We start from the raw sequence: 16958 nt of genomic DNA on the forward strand, positions 1-16958 counted from the left end.
GGCCCCTGGAGGAATTCAAACTGAGCATTGGTAAGCAGGTAATTGGTATGTAAATGCCAATTAGCCAGGGCCCGGGAGAGGGGGTGCAGACAGTGCTAATCTCTGGGGCCTGTGCCTTCGGCGGTGGGGGGCCTGGGCTTGCAAAGCACCACCTCTCTCTCTCTCTCTCAAGTGGCCACCTCATGCCCTGGCACTAGTGAGTGAATGCCACATGCCTTCAGGGGGCCCAGAGACCCTGGGCCAACTCGCAGATTTTGCTACTGGCAGCACCATCCCGTCTGTGCAGGTGGCAGACAGCCATATCCACAGGCCAGATTGAACATCCCGACTCTGAAACCTAGCCGTCGTTCCTGATTCAACAGAGCTCCCGGACACAGCATCCTAATTGGCCGCTGCCAGGGAGATCTACCTGACAGGCAAACCAATAGCAGTGCACACCCCCTCTCCATCCTGAACCTTGCCCCTGATTCCTGGTTTTCCTACCCCTACTGACTGTTACTCCTGTGGTAGAGGTGTGGATCTGGAATGCAGTTTGGCAAGAAACTTATATTGCTGATCTTCCTGGCTATTGGAAAGAGTGCACAGGGAAGAAACCTCCCCCGCTTCCGGGAAACTCTGGATCATTCTTGGAGGGTTGGGAACCACAGTTCATCAGCATATGACGGGTTGAACCCCAATTTGAGAGAGAGAGAGAGAGAGAGACAGAGCGAGAGAGCGTGGGAGTGAGCCGGTCACACACGCGCATGCCATTCCCCCTCCTCCTCCTCCCTCCCTCACCAAAAACCTATCCATACACTGGGCCACATTATTGCAGGTGAATTGGTTGGGGCTAATTTACTGGAAGGTTTTGCCATTTGGAAATGAAACCAGGAGTTATGCACCAATAGAATGTGTCACTGTTAGTTCAGATATTCTTATTTGTACATGGGATTGTTGCTTCCAGTGTTTGATGTTCAAGTCTCTTGGATGTTTCTGTCTGGATATTACATGGTGCCAGGTTCAAAGAAGCAGAGCTGGTTGCATAATATGAATGCTGTCAAGAAATTATCATATTTTTCCTAATATTATTGTGGGGTATTTTAAAGCGTGTGTGTGTGTGTGTGTGTGTGTGTGTGTGTGGGTTGGGGGGGGGGGGGTGGGGTGCGTGTGGTTCTGTGTGTGTGACAAAGTTAATTAAACTAGAGACAGTTGGACAGTAAGGTTTACAATATCAAAGAAGTGAGGTGTAAAACTGGAGTTTTAAATGGAGATGAGTAGGGCTAGGGTGAGGTCAACAGATAGAGAGTGAATGAAAATGATATTTTTAGGTAAGTGAGAAAGTTGTTTGATTTTCAAAAGGACATGATAAGATTTTTACAATTGGCAAGATAAATAAGGCAAGGTTATTACGTTGATTTTTCTCAAAAGTGCTGGCCATAATGAAAAATGATTATATCCTGAGAAAAGTAACTTATAAAGACAAGTGGAAACAATGAGATTTACCAATCAAAAGGGATAAAATATATTTAAAGAAGGATGGAAAGCAGTGTGAGGTGTGGCCATGAGAGATCTGGGAAGGTGACTGTGTGAAACAGACTTGGGGAAAAAGCCTCTAGCCACCCTGCAGAAGTTTGCTCTTCCAGTAACCAAAGTTGTGTTAAAAGCCTTTGGAAGTCCACCGTCCAGTGGGTGCTTGTGGTAGAACTGCTGGATGACTTTATAAATTTGGAATCTATTTGGCTGTTGCCTTAAAAGGGGGTGTGTAGTTGGGAGTCTGGTTAAGTAGAAATTTTGGGAACTGTTATAACTGCGTAACTATAATCTTGTGTATGTGTTTAAGTTTTTTCTTTTTTTGTTAATAAATGTTTTAATTTAATCTTTAAAATCTCTAAAGGTGGTAATGGACTCATTACTTCTGACTTCAGTGCACAAGCCTTCACGTAATAAATACAAATTGCAAAATTGTTATGATAGCGTGGCCAAGGTTCCCTTGTGGATTTGGTCAGCCTGGCAAATACCACCTGCCATATCATAACAATGACCAATTTGTGAGCAACTGTCTCACAAAGTAGTGGTTGTAAGGTATATCATGCTGAAACTTAAGCTATTCATGGGCTTCATAAATAAAGGTACAAAAGGTCAAGAAGTTTTGCTAAACCTATGTAAAACAGTTTGACCCCACTGTGATTATGGTTCCCAATTCTGGTCACCGGAAGGATGTGAGGGGGAGGGGCTGTAGTGTGATAAGGGGCCCTGAAACAGGAGAAGCATGTTTTCTCTCCCTGGCTCTAAGCTTGGTGGCATTGCCGACGACACCTTCCATCACTTTGCTGATGATTTAGGAGTAGACTGAAGGGGTTGTAATTGGCCTGATTTGATTTGTCCTGACTTTAGTGCACAGGAAATTCCTGGGCAATTTTCCATTCTGACGGGTAGATGTCAGTTTTGTAGCTGTACTGAAATGGCTTGGTTAGAGGTGTGTTTAGTTTTGGAACACAACTCTTTTGCAGCCAGGAAGTTATTGGGGACCACAGTCTTTGCTGTATCCAGTGTGTTCAGCTGTTTCTTGACATTGCGTGGAGTGAATCGAATTGGTGGAAGACTGGTAACTGTGATGGTGGAGGCCTCAAGAACAGATGGAATTAGGTCATCCATTTGGCACTTCCGGCTGAAGCTGGTTGCAAATGCTTAAGTCTTGTCTTTTCCATTCACTTGTTGAGCTCTGCCATTATTGAGAATGGGGATGTTCATGAAGCCTCTTCCTCCCATGAGCTGTTTAATTGTTCTGTACCATTCATGACTGAATGTGGCTGGGCTGCAGTGCTTTGATCCGAATCATTGGATGTGGGATCGCTCAGTTTTGTCTGTGACTATTATTTAGCTTGCATGTGGTCCTGTGTTGTAGCTTCACCAGGTTAGCACCTTATTCTTAGGTACACTTGGTGCTGTTCCTGGCATGCTCTTCCATACTCCTCATTGAACCAGGGCAGATCCCTTGGCTTGATGGTAATAGTAGAAAGACGAATATGCCAGGCCATGAGGTCACAGGTTGTGGTGAAATACAAATCTGCTGCTGATTACCCACAGCATCTCATGGAAGCCCAGTTTTGAGCTACTGGATTTCTTCTGAATATTTTCCATTTTGTGTAATGGTAGTGCCACAGAACATGGAGGGACTGTGCAGTGGTCGCTCTACCAATACTGTCTTGGACAGTTGCATCTACAACAGGTAGATTGAATGGTTTGCAACTGAGGGAGCAGTTAAGAGTCATCGCTGTGGGTCTAGAGTCACATACAAGCCAGGGTAAGGACGACAGATTTCCTTCGCTAAAGGAACCAGATGAGATTTTATGACAATCCAATGGTTTTGGTTATTAGCTTCTTTTTCAAATTCCAGATTAATTAACTATTGAATTTAAATTCCCCAGCTTTCGTGATGGGATCTGAATTCATGTCTCTGGATTATGAGTCCAGTAACATAACTACTACTACTGTACCTATTACATCAGTATTACATCACTCAATTGCCAACTATTACTTTATTCCTTGTAAGTTTTACTATTCAACATGATGTTAAGTGTAAAATGAAACATTATTTTTAACATTTCTGACTCTTGCTAACATTTTGTTTCAGGTATCCAATTTTGAGATGGAAAAGCTTCGAATCTGGACAATATAAACAACAATCTAATGCTTAACTTACCACTTCTTCTATAACAGCTAGCCACCATTAATTGCCATTTGACTTGAGTAGGCCTGCATTAAAAATACATTTTTAAAGTGTTATTTCAATACCCTCATCACCTGGCTGTAGAATTGAGAAGAAATATTAATTACTTTTGCATTGTTTTCAACTAAAACTATTTCCTGTTCAAGGTTTTAAGTATTTTTTCCAAACTTCATTTCTTAAATCTGCTGCATTGTATTTTCCTGCCACCCCTTCCAGTTTAGATCTCCTTATACAAGAGCGCAGAGGAATCACAATTTTCCCGGCGTCCAACACTATTGCTTCTCATCTTTGTGTGCTGAGTAATGCAAAAGGCAGGGGACACGAGAGATGGCTTACCATCTGATTTTCTTTCTCTCCCAATGATTTAAATGCTTTACTTGATACCTCACATAATTCCCGGACTAAGATTGAGGGCTCACTGCATGGGAAGTACATATATGGACACTTTCAAATTTGGCACTGTGTACACCACAAAAATATTTATCAATTGCTAAAAAAACCAAACCAAATAAATCAAATTCAGCATTAAATAAATGGTAATAACTGGTAAGTTTCTAAGTAGCAAATCTCTGCTGGGACAGTTTAAGAAATAAAACACAGATTTCTGATGCATTTGTGTGAAAGTTGCCATCTAACTATGACACGTGACTCTAGGCTCTGTATAGGAACTCCTGAACTGCATGTTTGAACCTAGCACTGAGAGAGTTACACAGTAATGCCATAAAAATGCATCTTCCATTAACAAAAATTCTTAACACAGAATCTTCATACTGAAGCAAAAAGCTTGGCAGATTTTTAAACTTAAGTTATTGAATAACCTTTTCCTAATGACCCAGTAAGTAATGTAGTCAGAAAGGTCAGTGTCTGCATGCTAAGAAGTAAAACTAATTTTAAAAGGAGTCAGGGTTCTCATTCTTTGGCTCTCCATTAAGCGCATATACGTGAGTGTCAGTTAGGGAGAAGATGAGCCTTGGCTATAATGCTTTCAACATCTCAGTAATAACTGTGTTTGGCTCAGTGATAACATTCCTCTTTCTGCATCAGAAAGTTTTGGGTCCAAGAACCATTCCAGGACTTGAGTGCATTATCAATATTGACACACCAGATTAGTTCTGGGGAAATTGCTGTATTATCAGAGGTTTTTCAGATAAGATGTTACATCAAAACCTCATTAGCCTTTTAGATAGACCTAACAGGTCACTTCTGAAAACCATTAGTTTCTATGTATAATACTCAGAGAAGCTAGCATTTTCCTGAATGGCCATCTTTTGTTATGCCTAATATGAGATACAACACACAATGTTAAAGACAAAATATTTCTTACTGGATAAGTGCTGCTCGTTCAAAGTACTGAATAGCTTTTTCACAGAACTGTGTGTCAATATAGTAGGCTCCAAGCCATTCAATGCCCTCGATGTTCGACGGGAAATATCTAAATGACTGACAAAAATAACAGTAAACAAAGCAAGGGGTTAGCTAGATAGCATCACATGTTCATTTAAAGTTTATCTAATTTGCTTCCCACCAAGATTTTTGTTTAATTCTCTCAACATCACAAGCTTGAATTTGATTTTTTTTTATTCTTTGATGGGATGTGGGCATTGCTGGCAAGGCCAACATTTGTTGCCGATCTCTAACTGCCATCAACTGAGTGGCTTACCAGGCCATTTCAGAGGGCAGATAAGAGTCAACCACATTGCTATGGGTCTGAAGTCACTTGTAGGCCAGGCCAGGTAAGGACAGCAGATTTTCTTCCCTCCGTGAACCAGATGGGCTTTCACAACAATTGATGATAGTTTCATGATCAGCATTACTGATATGAGCTTTCAATTCCAGATTTATTAATTCATTAAATTTAAATTCCACCATTGGTGGGATTTGAGCCTATGTTCCCAGAGCATTAACCTGGGTCTCTGAATTACTAGTCCAGTGACATTACCACTACACCACCATCTCCTCCATGAATGCAGATTGTTACAGCTTTAAAACCACACTACTTAATTACCAACATAATGTACTGTACAAAATTAACATTTTCCCCAAAAGTATTCACAAAGCACGCTAAACTAGATGTCAAGCATGTTTCAAAGAACATATAGGGAGGATAAAGGTTTCTACCTACTAAGCTACAAGGCTGCAATGCAATTTAAGGGATCAGATAACACAATAAAAGAAAAGTAGTTTATTTTCAATTAAGTCTTAAGATCTGTTAACAGCCTTGAATTCACTGAAAGGCATCAATTGTTTGGCAATAATACACTTGGGCCACTAAAGAAGTCGGCTCTATTACTGCAAGTAGAACAAAGCATCCATGCTTTTTGAGCCCAGGCTGGAGACCCCATTCCACATTTTGGGGATGAGGTCATTTGTATTGTCAGCGCAGGCTGTTGGCACTTAAAGAGCTACATCAGCAACGCCTTTCACAACTGGCCCTTGTAAGGCAGAATGGCCGAAGGTTGCTGTATATACGTTCAGTTTCCTTCGTAATTCTTTTTCTTATTGTTGTTGTGCCACACTTCCAGTTTCTAGCTTAAGATATGTTCATTTTAAGATTCAGAATGTGAAGGAATATTCAATTTATATATAAAACTGCAGTATTACCAGGTTTATTTTTTTAAGCCCAACTTAATACAGTTGACTGGAAAGTAAAGATATATCAAGTTCATCATAACTGTTGCAATATTATTCCATTTAATTAGGTTTCCACTTTTATCTTAATTATAAAATGTATCAAAAACTTAATCACAAACATTTTTAAAGGTCACCTTAGAATATATTTTAAACAGAGAACTGGGAACAGATCAAAACAAGGTTGAGGAAGGGCTGTGGGTAAGAACAAACCGTCGGTCAGAGTTTTTCTTAGAAGGGACTTCTTGGGAGGTGTTAACAATGCGAGGTTTTATAAGATGGTTATGTTTAAATTATCTCTTTTAATTTAAAGGAAAAAAGAATGTCCTGGAAAAGGGGTATAGTGTTAAGTTGTATTGAATTTTGCCCAGCAACAGGCCTAGTGATGGTTACCAGAGGACAGGGAGCCCAGGTTAAGACTTATTGAACCCACATACTATATTTCATAAAGAAAGAGGCAGCTGTGTTGTATTGTGTACACTTACAAACTCCCAGGCAGTCTGATTAAAAAAGCCCTGGACACCGAAAGAGAGACACGAGAGAAAGCCCTATACAAGAACGGCAGAAGCTGCAGTCTGAAGAGGGAAACAGACTGTTTTCTCTGTTAGCTACAAGGCAGAATGCTATGGAAAGCTTGTCCACTTGTTGAAGAGGAGGAACCTGCTGTTAGTTAAGGACGTTGGAAAATATTCCCTGGTAAGGTCGGGAGAAGAAATCACTGGAGTGGGCTTTACTGCTGAAAGTTGGCTAAGGAACTCTCAGAGGACTGAGGAAGAGGACTTTCGTCAGTCAATGGATGTTACAACTCAGCGAAACGGGGAGAAGTAAACCTATTTGGAGCCGAGAGTGACTGTGGACTGTTCCTGTAAAGGCTGCAATTTTGTGGAAAGCATGCTGTAAAGTATATACAGTGTGTGGCAATGGGGTTATTGGTGACATTGAGACATTAATAAAGGTTATCTTTTCTGCAGTTTACAGTATTAGTTGCCCACTAAGTAATGCTTATTTGAGATTGCTTTTAGTATGCAAAGTCTTAAAACTTGAAATCTTCTCATGCAATTCCTTTAAATTAGTCACTATCTTTTTTAAAATGATTGGTTTCTAAGGGGATCATAACAGTGGTAGCAAGGTGAAGTGGCTTTAGGAGAGAATTTCGGAGAACAGTAATGACAGCAATTTACGAAATGTTGTTATACTCACATTGCAAGCTGTGAACAAGGATGCTGGTTGATTAGTTAAATCTCTCTCATTTTCTCTTTTCCTGCACAATTATCTAATAACCTGAATTCACTATCACTGAACTTCCATGTGGTTCTCCCAATCTGCTGCCATAACTTCGGTGAGAGACTGGTAGAAACCCTGGAGAAAAGGATCTTTTCTCTAGGGGAGCCCACACAATTCTATGCTGGTTACTTCTAGCAAAGGAGGAGGGGTGCTTTGTTTGGAGCAGAACCTTGGTCAGTCCTAAACATGGACTTCTACCATCAGAGGGAGCCAGGACGAGAAGTGTAAGCCCTCTACAGAGAAAACCTGCTTCCTCAATTAGATCTGGTGAGGTGGATGTCAGTATACCCACTGACATGAGGCATTGTGTAGTCTACTGAAGGGCATACATGGGCCCCACCAGTGGGGTTTAGGTCATTTTCGTGAAAAGATCAGTATTTAATATTTTTATCAGCCCTTTGTAAGGGAGCAGAAACATAAGTTCTCAAGATGGTGGTGTGGGTCGGGGAAAAGAACAGGTCACAGGGAGGAAGTGGCGTAGTGGTATTGTCACTGGACTGTTAATCCAGAGACCCAGGGTAATGTTCTGGGGATAAAAGCAAAATACTGTGGATGCTGGAAATCTGAAACAAAAATAACAATAAAAATAGCTGGAAAAACTCAGCAGGTCTGACAGCATCTGCGGCGAGGAATACAGTTAACATTTCAAGTCCGTATGACTCCATCAGAACTGTCAAACAGACTCGAAACGTTAACTGTATTCCTCTCCGCAGATGCTCCCCCTCTGGGGAGCTGGGTTCAAATCCTATCACAGCAGAATTCAATAAAAATCTGTAATTAAAAGGCTAATGATTGCCATGAAACCATTGTTGATTGTTGTAAAAACCCATCCAGTTCACTAATGTCCTTTAGGTAAGGAAATCTTCCATCCTCATCTGGTCTGGCCTACATATGACTCCAGATCCGCAGTAAACTCTTAAACACCCTCTGAAATGGCATAGTCTGGTCTAGCAAGCCACTCAGTTATATAAAACCACTAAAAAGTCAATAAAAAGGAACAAAACCGAACGGACCACCCAGCATCGACTGAGGCACCAGAAACGACAATGGCAAACCCAGCCCTGCTGACCCTGCAAAGTCCTCCTTACTAACATCTGGGGGCTTGTGCCAAAATTGGGAGAGCTACCCCACAAATAGTCAAGCAATAGCCTGACATAGTCATACTCACAAAATCATAACCTTACCGATCATCTCCCAGACACCACCATCACTGTCCCACCAGCAGAGGTGGTGGCGCAGTGGTTTACAATAGGGAGTTGCCCTGGAAGTCCTCAACATCAACTCTGGCCCCAATGAAGTCTCATTGCAGCAGGTCAAACATGGGCAAGGAAATCTCCTGCTGATTACCATGTAAGACACCCCCTCAGCTGATGAATCAGTGCTTCTCCATGTTGAACACCACTTGGAGGGAGGAATGAGGGCGGCAAGGACGCAGAATGTACTCTGGGTGGAGGACTTCAATGTCCATCACCAAGAGTGGCTCAGTAGCACCACACCAACCTGGCAGAGTCCTAAAGGACAAAGCTGCTAGACTGGGTCTGCGGCAGGTGGTGAGGGAACCAACAAGAGGGAAAAACATACTTGACCTCATCCTCACCAACCTGCCTGCCGCAAATGCATCTCTCCATGACAGTATTGGTAGGAGTGACCACCGCATAGTCCTTGTGGAGACAAAGTCCCATCTTCACATTGAGGATACCCTTCATCATGTTGAGTGACACTACCACCGTGCTAAATGGGTTAGATTTTGAACAGATCTAGCACGCAAGACAGGGCATCCATGAGGCACTGTGGGCCATCAGCAGCAGCAGGGATGTACTCAACCACAATCTGTGACCTCATCCCCTGGCATGTTCCCCACTCTACCATTACCACCAAGCCAGGGGATCAATCCTGGTTCAATGAAGAGTGCAAGAGGGCATGCCCAGAGCAGAACCAGGCATACCTAAAAATGAGGTGTCAACCTGGTGAAGATACAATATAGGACTACATGCGTGCCAAACAGCATAAACAGTAAGTGATAAACAGAGCTAAGAGATTCCACAACCAATGGTTCAGATCTCAGCTCTGCAGTCCTGCCACATGAATGGTGGTGGACAATTAAACCTGGAGAAGGAGGCTCCACAAATATCTCCAACCTCAATGATGGAGGAGTCCAGCACATCAGTGCAAAAGAGAAGGCTGAAGCATTCCCAACAATCTTCAGCCAGAAGTGCCGATTGGATGATTCATCTTGGCCTCATCCAGTGGTCCCCAGCATCACAGACACCAGTCTTCAGCCAATTCTATTCACTTCACGTGATATCAAGTTACAGCTGAAGGCACCGCATACTGCAAAGGCTAGGGGCTTTGACAGTATTCTGGCAATAGTTCTGAAGACTTTTGATCCAGAACTTGCCAGGCCCCTAGCCAAGCTGTTCCAGTATAGCTACAAAACTGGAATCCACCTGGCAATGTGGAAAAATGCCCATGTATGTCCTGTCAACAAAAAGCAGGACAAATCCAACCCGGCCAATTCCTGCCCCATCAGTCTACTCTCGATCATTAGTAAAGTGATGGAAGGGGTTATCGACACTGCTATCAAGTGGCACTTACTTAACATAAACCTGTTCAGGGCCTCTCAGCTTTGAACCAAGGCTGTAATGAGGTTCAAACATAGACAAAAGAGCTGAACTCCAGAGGGTGCAGTGAGAATGACTGCCCTTGACATCAAGGCAGCATTTGACCGAGTGTGGCATCAAGGAGCACTGGCAAAACTGGAGTCAAAGGGAATAGAGGGGAAAGCTCTCCGCTGGTTGGAGTCATATCCAGCACAAAGGAAGATGTTTGTGGTTGGAGGTCAATCATCTCATCTCCAGGACATCGCTGCAGGAGTTCCTCAGGGTAGTGTCCTAGGCCAACCATCTTCAGCTGCTTCATCAATGACCCTCCTTCCATCACAAGTTCAGAAGTGGGGATGTTCGCTGATGATTGCACAATGTTCAGCACTATTTGCACTTCCTCAGATACTGAAGCAGTTCATGTGCATGTGCAGCAAGACCTGGACTATATCCAGGCTTGGGCTGACAAGTGGCAAGTGATATTTGCACCGCACAAGTGGCAGGCAATGACCATCTTCAACAAGGCAAAATCTAACCATTGCCCCTTGATGTTCAATGGCATTACCATCACTGAATCCCCCACTATCAACATCCTGGGGGTTACCATTGACCAGAAATTGAACTGGACTAGCCATATAAATACTGTGCCTACAAGAGCAAGTCAGAGGCTAGGGATCCTGCAGAGAGTAACTCACCCCGACTCCCCAAAGCCTGTCCACCATCTACAAGGCACAAGTCAGGCGTGTGATGAAATACTCTCCACTTGCCTGGATGAGTGCAACTCCAACAACACTCAAGAAGCTTGACACCATCCAGGGAAAAGCAGTCCCCTCGATTGGTACACCTTCCACAAACATTCACCCCCTCCACCACAGACGAACAGTGGCAGCAATGTGTACCATCTACAAGATGCACTGCAGAAACTCACCAAGGCTCCTTCGCCAGCATCTTCCAAACCCACGACCACTACCATCTAGAAGAACAAGAGCAGCAGGTACATGAGAACACCACCACCTGGAAGTTCTCCTCCAAACCACACACCATCATGACTTGGAAACATATTGCCGTTCCTTCACTGTCACTGGGTCAAAATTCTGGAACTCCCTCCTTAACAGCACTTTGGGTGCACCTACACCACAGGGACTGCAGTGGTTCAAGGCGGCAGCTCACTGCCACCTTTTCAAGGGAAATTAGGGATGGGCAATAAATACTGGCCTAGCCACCAAAGCCGACATCTTGTAAATGAATAAAAACAAAACCTTCCCAGATGGAAACAGGCACCAAAGTCTGTATGGGCTGGTGAACCTCCACTGTGACACAGGTATTTTCAGGGTTAATTTTTTTTAGATTCGTTTTTATTCATCCCCAGGATATTGATAGTTGGGGATTCAGTGATGGTAATGCCATTGAACATCAAGGGGCAATGGTTAGATTCTCTTTTGTTGGAGGTGGTCATTGCCTGGCACTTGTGTGGCACAAATGCCATTTGTCAGCCCAAGCCTGGATATTGTCCAGGTCTTGCTGTATTTGCACATGGGCTGCTTCAGTATCTGAGGAGTCATGAATGGTGCTGAACATTGCGCAATCAGCAGCAAACATCCCTACTTCTGACCTTTTGATGGAAGGAAGGTCATTGATGAAGCAGCTGAAGATGGTTGGCCTGGGACACTACCCTGAGGAACTACTGCTGTGATGTACTGGAGATGAGATGACTGACCCCCAACAACCTCAACCATCTCCCTTTGTGCTAGGTATGACTCCAACCAGTTTTCCCCCTGATTCCAGTTTTGCTAGGCTCCTTGATACCACATTCGGTCAAATGCGGCTTTAATGTTAAGGGCAGTCACTCTCACCTCACCTCGGGAGTTCAGCTCTTTTGTCCATGTTTGAAACAAGGTTATAATGAGGTCAGGAGCTGAGTGGCCCTGGCGGAACCCAAGCTTTGCAAGGTCGACAGGGCTGAGTTTGCAGTTAAATTCAAATTCCTTCATCTGCCATGATGGGATTTGAACCCGGGTCCCCAGATCATTACCTTGGGTCTCTGGATTACTAGCCCATAGAGAATACCATTACGCTATCACCTTTCCTGTGATCCTGCATAGTCTGGCAGGGTCAGTGTTAGAGGGCATTACTGGCCATGATCTTGACTGCTGGTGTCACATACCCTGAATGATTTTGAGACCCATACTGTTAACTTGATCATTCAATGACACCACTAGTTTAATAACTGGTTATAAAAAGTCCCCAGACTAGCTAGTTTATGATTTCCATTGCTGGTTAAATACCTCATAATAGTATTGGAAGGCCTGGGACTTGTCTCCCTCATTGTCGTACAGGTCCCCTAATTTGGCAAGTGCCTGTGGGTCAGTGGGGGCAACGCTAATCAACTGCATGAGCCATTCAATGGCTTGGGCAAGATCTTCCAACATTTCATATCTCAAACAATGGAAGTCAAGGATCAGATTTTCTTTCAAAGTCAGAATGTCTACTGTCATATGCGGATATTTTTCCGGTAACAATAATATGATAGCAGGTGTCATGTTCCAGTATATTATGAACTTTCAGTCAAACTTTAATCATTTTGAACACAAATAGTGTATTAAAATGGCTTCTGGGCTCCAGACAGTCCAGCAAATACCTAATTAAATATGGACATTCACAGCCATTCGGAGAATTCACATGTCCCTTTGTTTAAGGATGGATCATCAACAAAAGACCTATTGCCTCCCAGCTGGACAAAATAAACATCAAAACTCCATGTCTATTAGACGAATGTGCAAGGATTTCCATTGACCATCCTTTGCACAGTTTTGGTCACTTATCTAAACTAGACAGGGCAAATTTAAAAGTGTCAAATGACAACACAGGGGGTGTAATCAATATACACCATCCCTTTTTTGGAAAAAAGAACTTTGAACTTGTACAAGTCACATGGTGAGGAAGTCATTTTGTAGTCTACTTTAAAAATTCAGCAAGAAGCTGCTCAGAGTCAGAGATCGAAGAGACAACCATCAAACTAGTGAGAGTCATCTAAGCAGCCAAGGAATAAACAGCAATCCCTTGAAAGTGAGAGAAGAATTACTCCCGACTCACTTCAACTTCGAGTTCACCTGAGAACCAAACCTCCTGGACACTTGAATATAAGAAACTTCACAGCTTACTGAAAATCCTCTGCTTTATAAGACCTTCACTTCAACCAAGGCATTAACTCATCTAAGAAACTATAGGCCTGTCACAAAAGAGACTGAGACAATAATAAATTGTCATTTTATTGTTTTTTTTCCCTCTTTTGTATCTAACCGTTGCATGAATGATAACGTGGGTGAGCCAAGTGAGTGAGATTCTGGTTTTTAAATCTCCCGGGGAAGTGTGTGTTAAAAAAGAACCTTCCTTATTTTTAAATTCACAAAAAGCTTGCTGCTGGGATTATTTAAATTGTGGAAATTGTTCTGAGGGTAAGAAAACAAACACTCCATCCATACAAAACACATTGATCGTGGACAGTAAGAAAACATAAATTCTGACCGTGACACAGGGTTAAATTCCAATATAACACAGAATTCATGGACAACAATCTGGATGCTGCAATAAAATAATCTTCAAGCTGTTGTCATAATTATCTGCATTCTTATATACAAGTAGCAATTGAGAATGAACAGCACAACAAGTAAATAATCAACAAGCAAAATGCAAAGAGTAGTAAATACTAAGAATCTAAAAATACCAGAAAATGCTGGAAACAGTCAGCAGTCAGTTAGCAGGAAGATCAGTGAGACAGAAGGATAGGGCATCTGAGGTCACAGTTTATAAAGAGACAGCCATGAGCCATTCACAGAATACAAAGTGAGGCATAATCTGAGTTTATTCAAGGGAGATGAGAGTCAGGAGTATCTGCAGAAGAGTAGCTTGGCAGAGATGAAGTAATGAGTTACTTCTTTTCCGCCATCCTGCTCTTCTGCAGATGTGAGGAGAAATGGCAAGTTAATGTTTCACATATAACCCTTCATCAGAACTGAAAAAAAGTTTAAGATAAACAAAATAAAAGGGAAGGAGTGGCAACACATCCATCCCACATTGCTAGCAGTTCCTGCTGCAAAGAAAATGAGTGTTAAAATCTGCCACCATCTTTAATTTCTCCTTTCTTGGGTACTTAGCCCCAAATTATGACTTCTTCTCTGCCATCCTATTCTTCTAAACATATTCTTCACTGAAATCCACCTTGAATAAGCACTGAGTAATTCTTTGTGCTTCTCTTGGCATTCTGCAAAGTGCCCATTGAGCAATACATTGCTGCTACTTTATAAGCAGCAACCCCAATTGCTCCACTCTTCTCCCACATTTACCTACCTGCCCAATCACTCATGTAGGAGTAACCTCACCAACTTCCATCTTATCCAACTCACTCCACTCACCACTACCTTCTTGGAAACTATCAATCACCGCTAGTCACTGCATTTCCTGAAGAATACCCATTCATTCATAAGGCTTTGCCGTGCACAACATTATTGTAGATGATTGCAAAAACATGCTGCTTTTGATTGAAACTTGGTTCACTGGTGGCAACACCTTTCCCCTTATTGAAACCTCCATTCCTCATTATACTTTCTACCACATGTCACAACCTGTTATGCTTTAAGTCACTAAGACCCACACTCTCAAATTCCCTCCCTAAACTCCTCCAGTTCTTCACCTCCCTCTACTTTAAAAGCCCTCTTTCAAATCTATCTTTTTTGTTGGTGTGAAAAAGATGGCAAAAATGATTTGACAAATGTACAGGCTGGTGGGATAAAATGTGAGAACAAGGGGTATTAATCACAGTCAGTGTGGAGGCAGGATTAAAATAGGAGCATGGGAAATGGTAAAGGTTTTTTTAGTTCCAGTTTCACTATTTTATCTTTGTGATGCAGAGTTTATGAACTCTTTAGGGCATAGTTCCATCCTGCTTCCTTCTTCCTGTTAACATTTTTGAACTCACCAGCTACTATGAACTCAAATGGCTCAATTACCTCTCAAGAACACAAGAAATAGGAGCAGGAATAGATCATATAGCCCATTGAGTCTGCTCTGCCATTCAATATGATCAAGGCTGATCTTGGGCTTCAACCCCACTTTCCCGCTCCCCATAATCCCTCGATTCCCTGACAGACCAAAAATCTGTCTATTTCAGCCTTAAATATATTCAAAAAATGGAGCATCCCCAACCCTCTAGAGTAGAGAATTTACAACCCTTTGACTGAAGTAATTCCTCCTCATCTCAGTCCTAAATGATCGGTCCCTTATCCTGAGACTGTGCCCCGTGTTTTACATTCCCTGACCAGTAAAGACAATCTCTCAACTTCTGCCCACCAAGCCCCTTCAGAATCATGCATGTTTCAATGAGATAGTTTCTCATTCTTCTAAACTTCAGAGAATATAAACCCAATTTACTTAGCCTCTCATCATAGGAGAACCCTTTCATCCCAGGGATCAACTTAGTAAACCTCCAATGCAAGTATATCCTTCTAAAATATGGAGACCAAAACTGCACACAGTATTAAAGATGTTGTCTCTCTAAAGCAGCAAGACTTCTTTATTCCTGTACTCCAATCCCCTTGCAATTAAGGCCAACATGTCAGTTGCCTTCCTAATTGCTCGCTGTACCTGCATGCTAACTTTCTACCTTCCTTGTATCAGCACTTCCAATTCTCTCTGAACCTCAACATTTACAAGTTTCACATCTTTTAAAAAATATTCTGCTTTTGCATTCTTATGACCAAAGTAAATAACCACACACTCCCCCATATCATACTCCATCGGCGACCTTGTTGTCCATTCACTTAACCTGTCTATGCCTTCTTGCAGCCTCTGTCCTCCCCACAGCTTACCTTTCCACCTAGCTTTGTATCAGCAAACTTAGATACATTACTCTCTGTCTGTTCATTCAAATCATTAACATAGATTGTAAATAGTTAAGGCCCCAGAACTGATCCTTGCAGCACTCCATTAGTTACAGCCTGCCAATTTGAAAATGCCACACTTATGCCCACTCTTCGTTCTCGACCATTAACCAATCCTCTCTAATGCTAATATATTACCCCAATTCCATAAGCCCTCACCTTGCCTTCTAACCTTTTGTGTGGCACCTTATCAAATGCCTTTTTGAAATCTAGGTATATTAGTACTACTGGTTCCCCTTTATCTATCCTACTAGTTTCATCCTCAAAACACAATGATAAATTTGTCAAACAGTATTTCCCTTTCATAAAACCATGTTGATTTGGTCTAATCATTCTATACTTATCTATTTGCATTGTTAAGACTTCCTTAATAATATATTCCTGCATTTTCCCAACTACTGGTGTTAAGCTAACTGGTCTGTAGTTCCCTGTTTTCTCTCTCCCTCCTTTCTTGAAAAACAGTGTTACATTTGCCAACTTCCAATCTAATGGGACTGTTCCTGTATCTAAGGAATTTTTGGAAAACATAGCCAGGCACATCCACTATCCCTGCAGCTATCTCTTTTAGAATCCTAAGGTGTAGGCCATAAAGTCCCAGGGATATGTCAGATTTTAGTCCTGTAAGTTTCTCCAATATTTTTTCTCTGCTGACATTAATTATCTTAATTCCCTTACTCTTTTTAGCCCCTAGGTTATACTCTATTTCTGGAATGCAACTTGTGACTTCTACTGTGAAAACTGACACAAAATATATATTCAATGCCTCTGTCCATTTCTCATGATAATTTCTCCTGTCTCTGC

The 16958-nt window shown here is 42.1% G+C and overlaps 1 protein-coding gene across 1 annotated transcript in view; it reads right to left on the reverse strand.

Moving 5' to 3' along the window:
• ift88 (intraflagellar transport 88 homolog) overlaps positions 1 to 16958 on the reverse strand; it is a 137877-nt gene that overhangs the window by 21364 nt on the left and 99555 nt on the right. The window contains exons 19-21 of the mRNA XM_078545465.1: positions 12507 to 12657; positions 5034 to 5149; positions 3683 to 3735 (exon numbers count right to left, since the gene is read on the reverse strand). Of these exons, the coding sequence (XP_078401591.1) occupies positions 3683 to 3735; positions 5034 to 5149; positions 12507 to 12657 (320 nt within the window). The remainder of the gene's footprint in view (positions 1 to 3682; positions 3736 to 5033; positions 5150 to 12506; positions 12658 to 16958) is intronic.

This window comes from Cetorhinus maximus, chromosome 7, assembly GCF_964194155.1.
Source record: "Cetorhinus maximus chromosome 7, sCetMax3.hap1.1, whole genome shotgun sequence".
Taxonomy (NCBI): domain Eukaryota; kingdom Metazoa; phylum Chordata; class Chondrichthyes; order Lamniformes; family Cetorhinidae; genus Cetorhinus; species Cetorhinus maximus.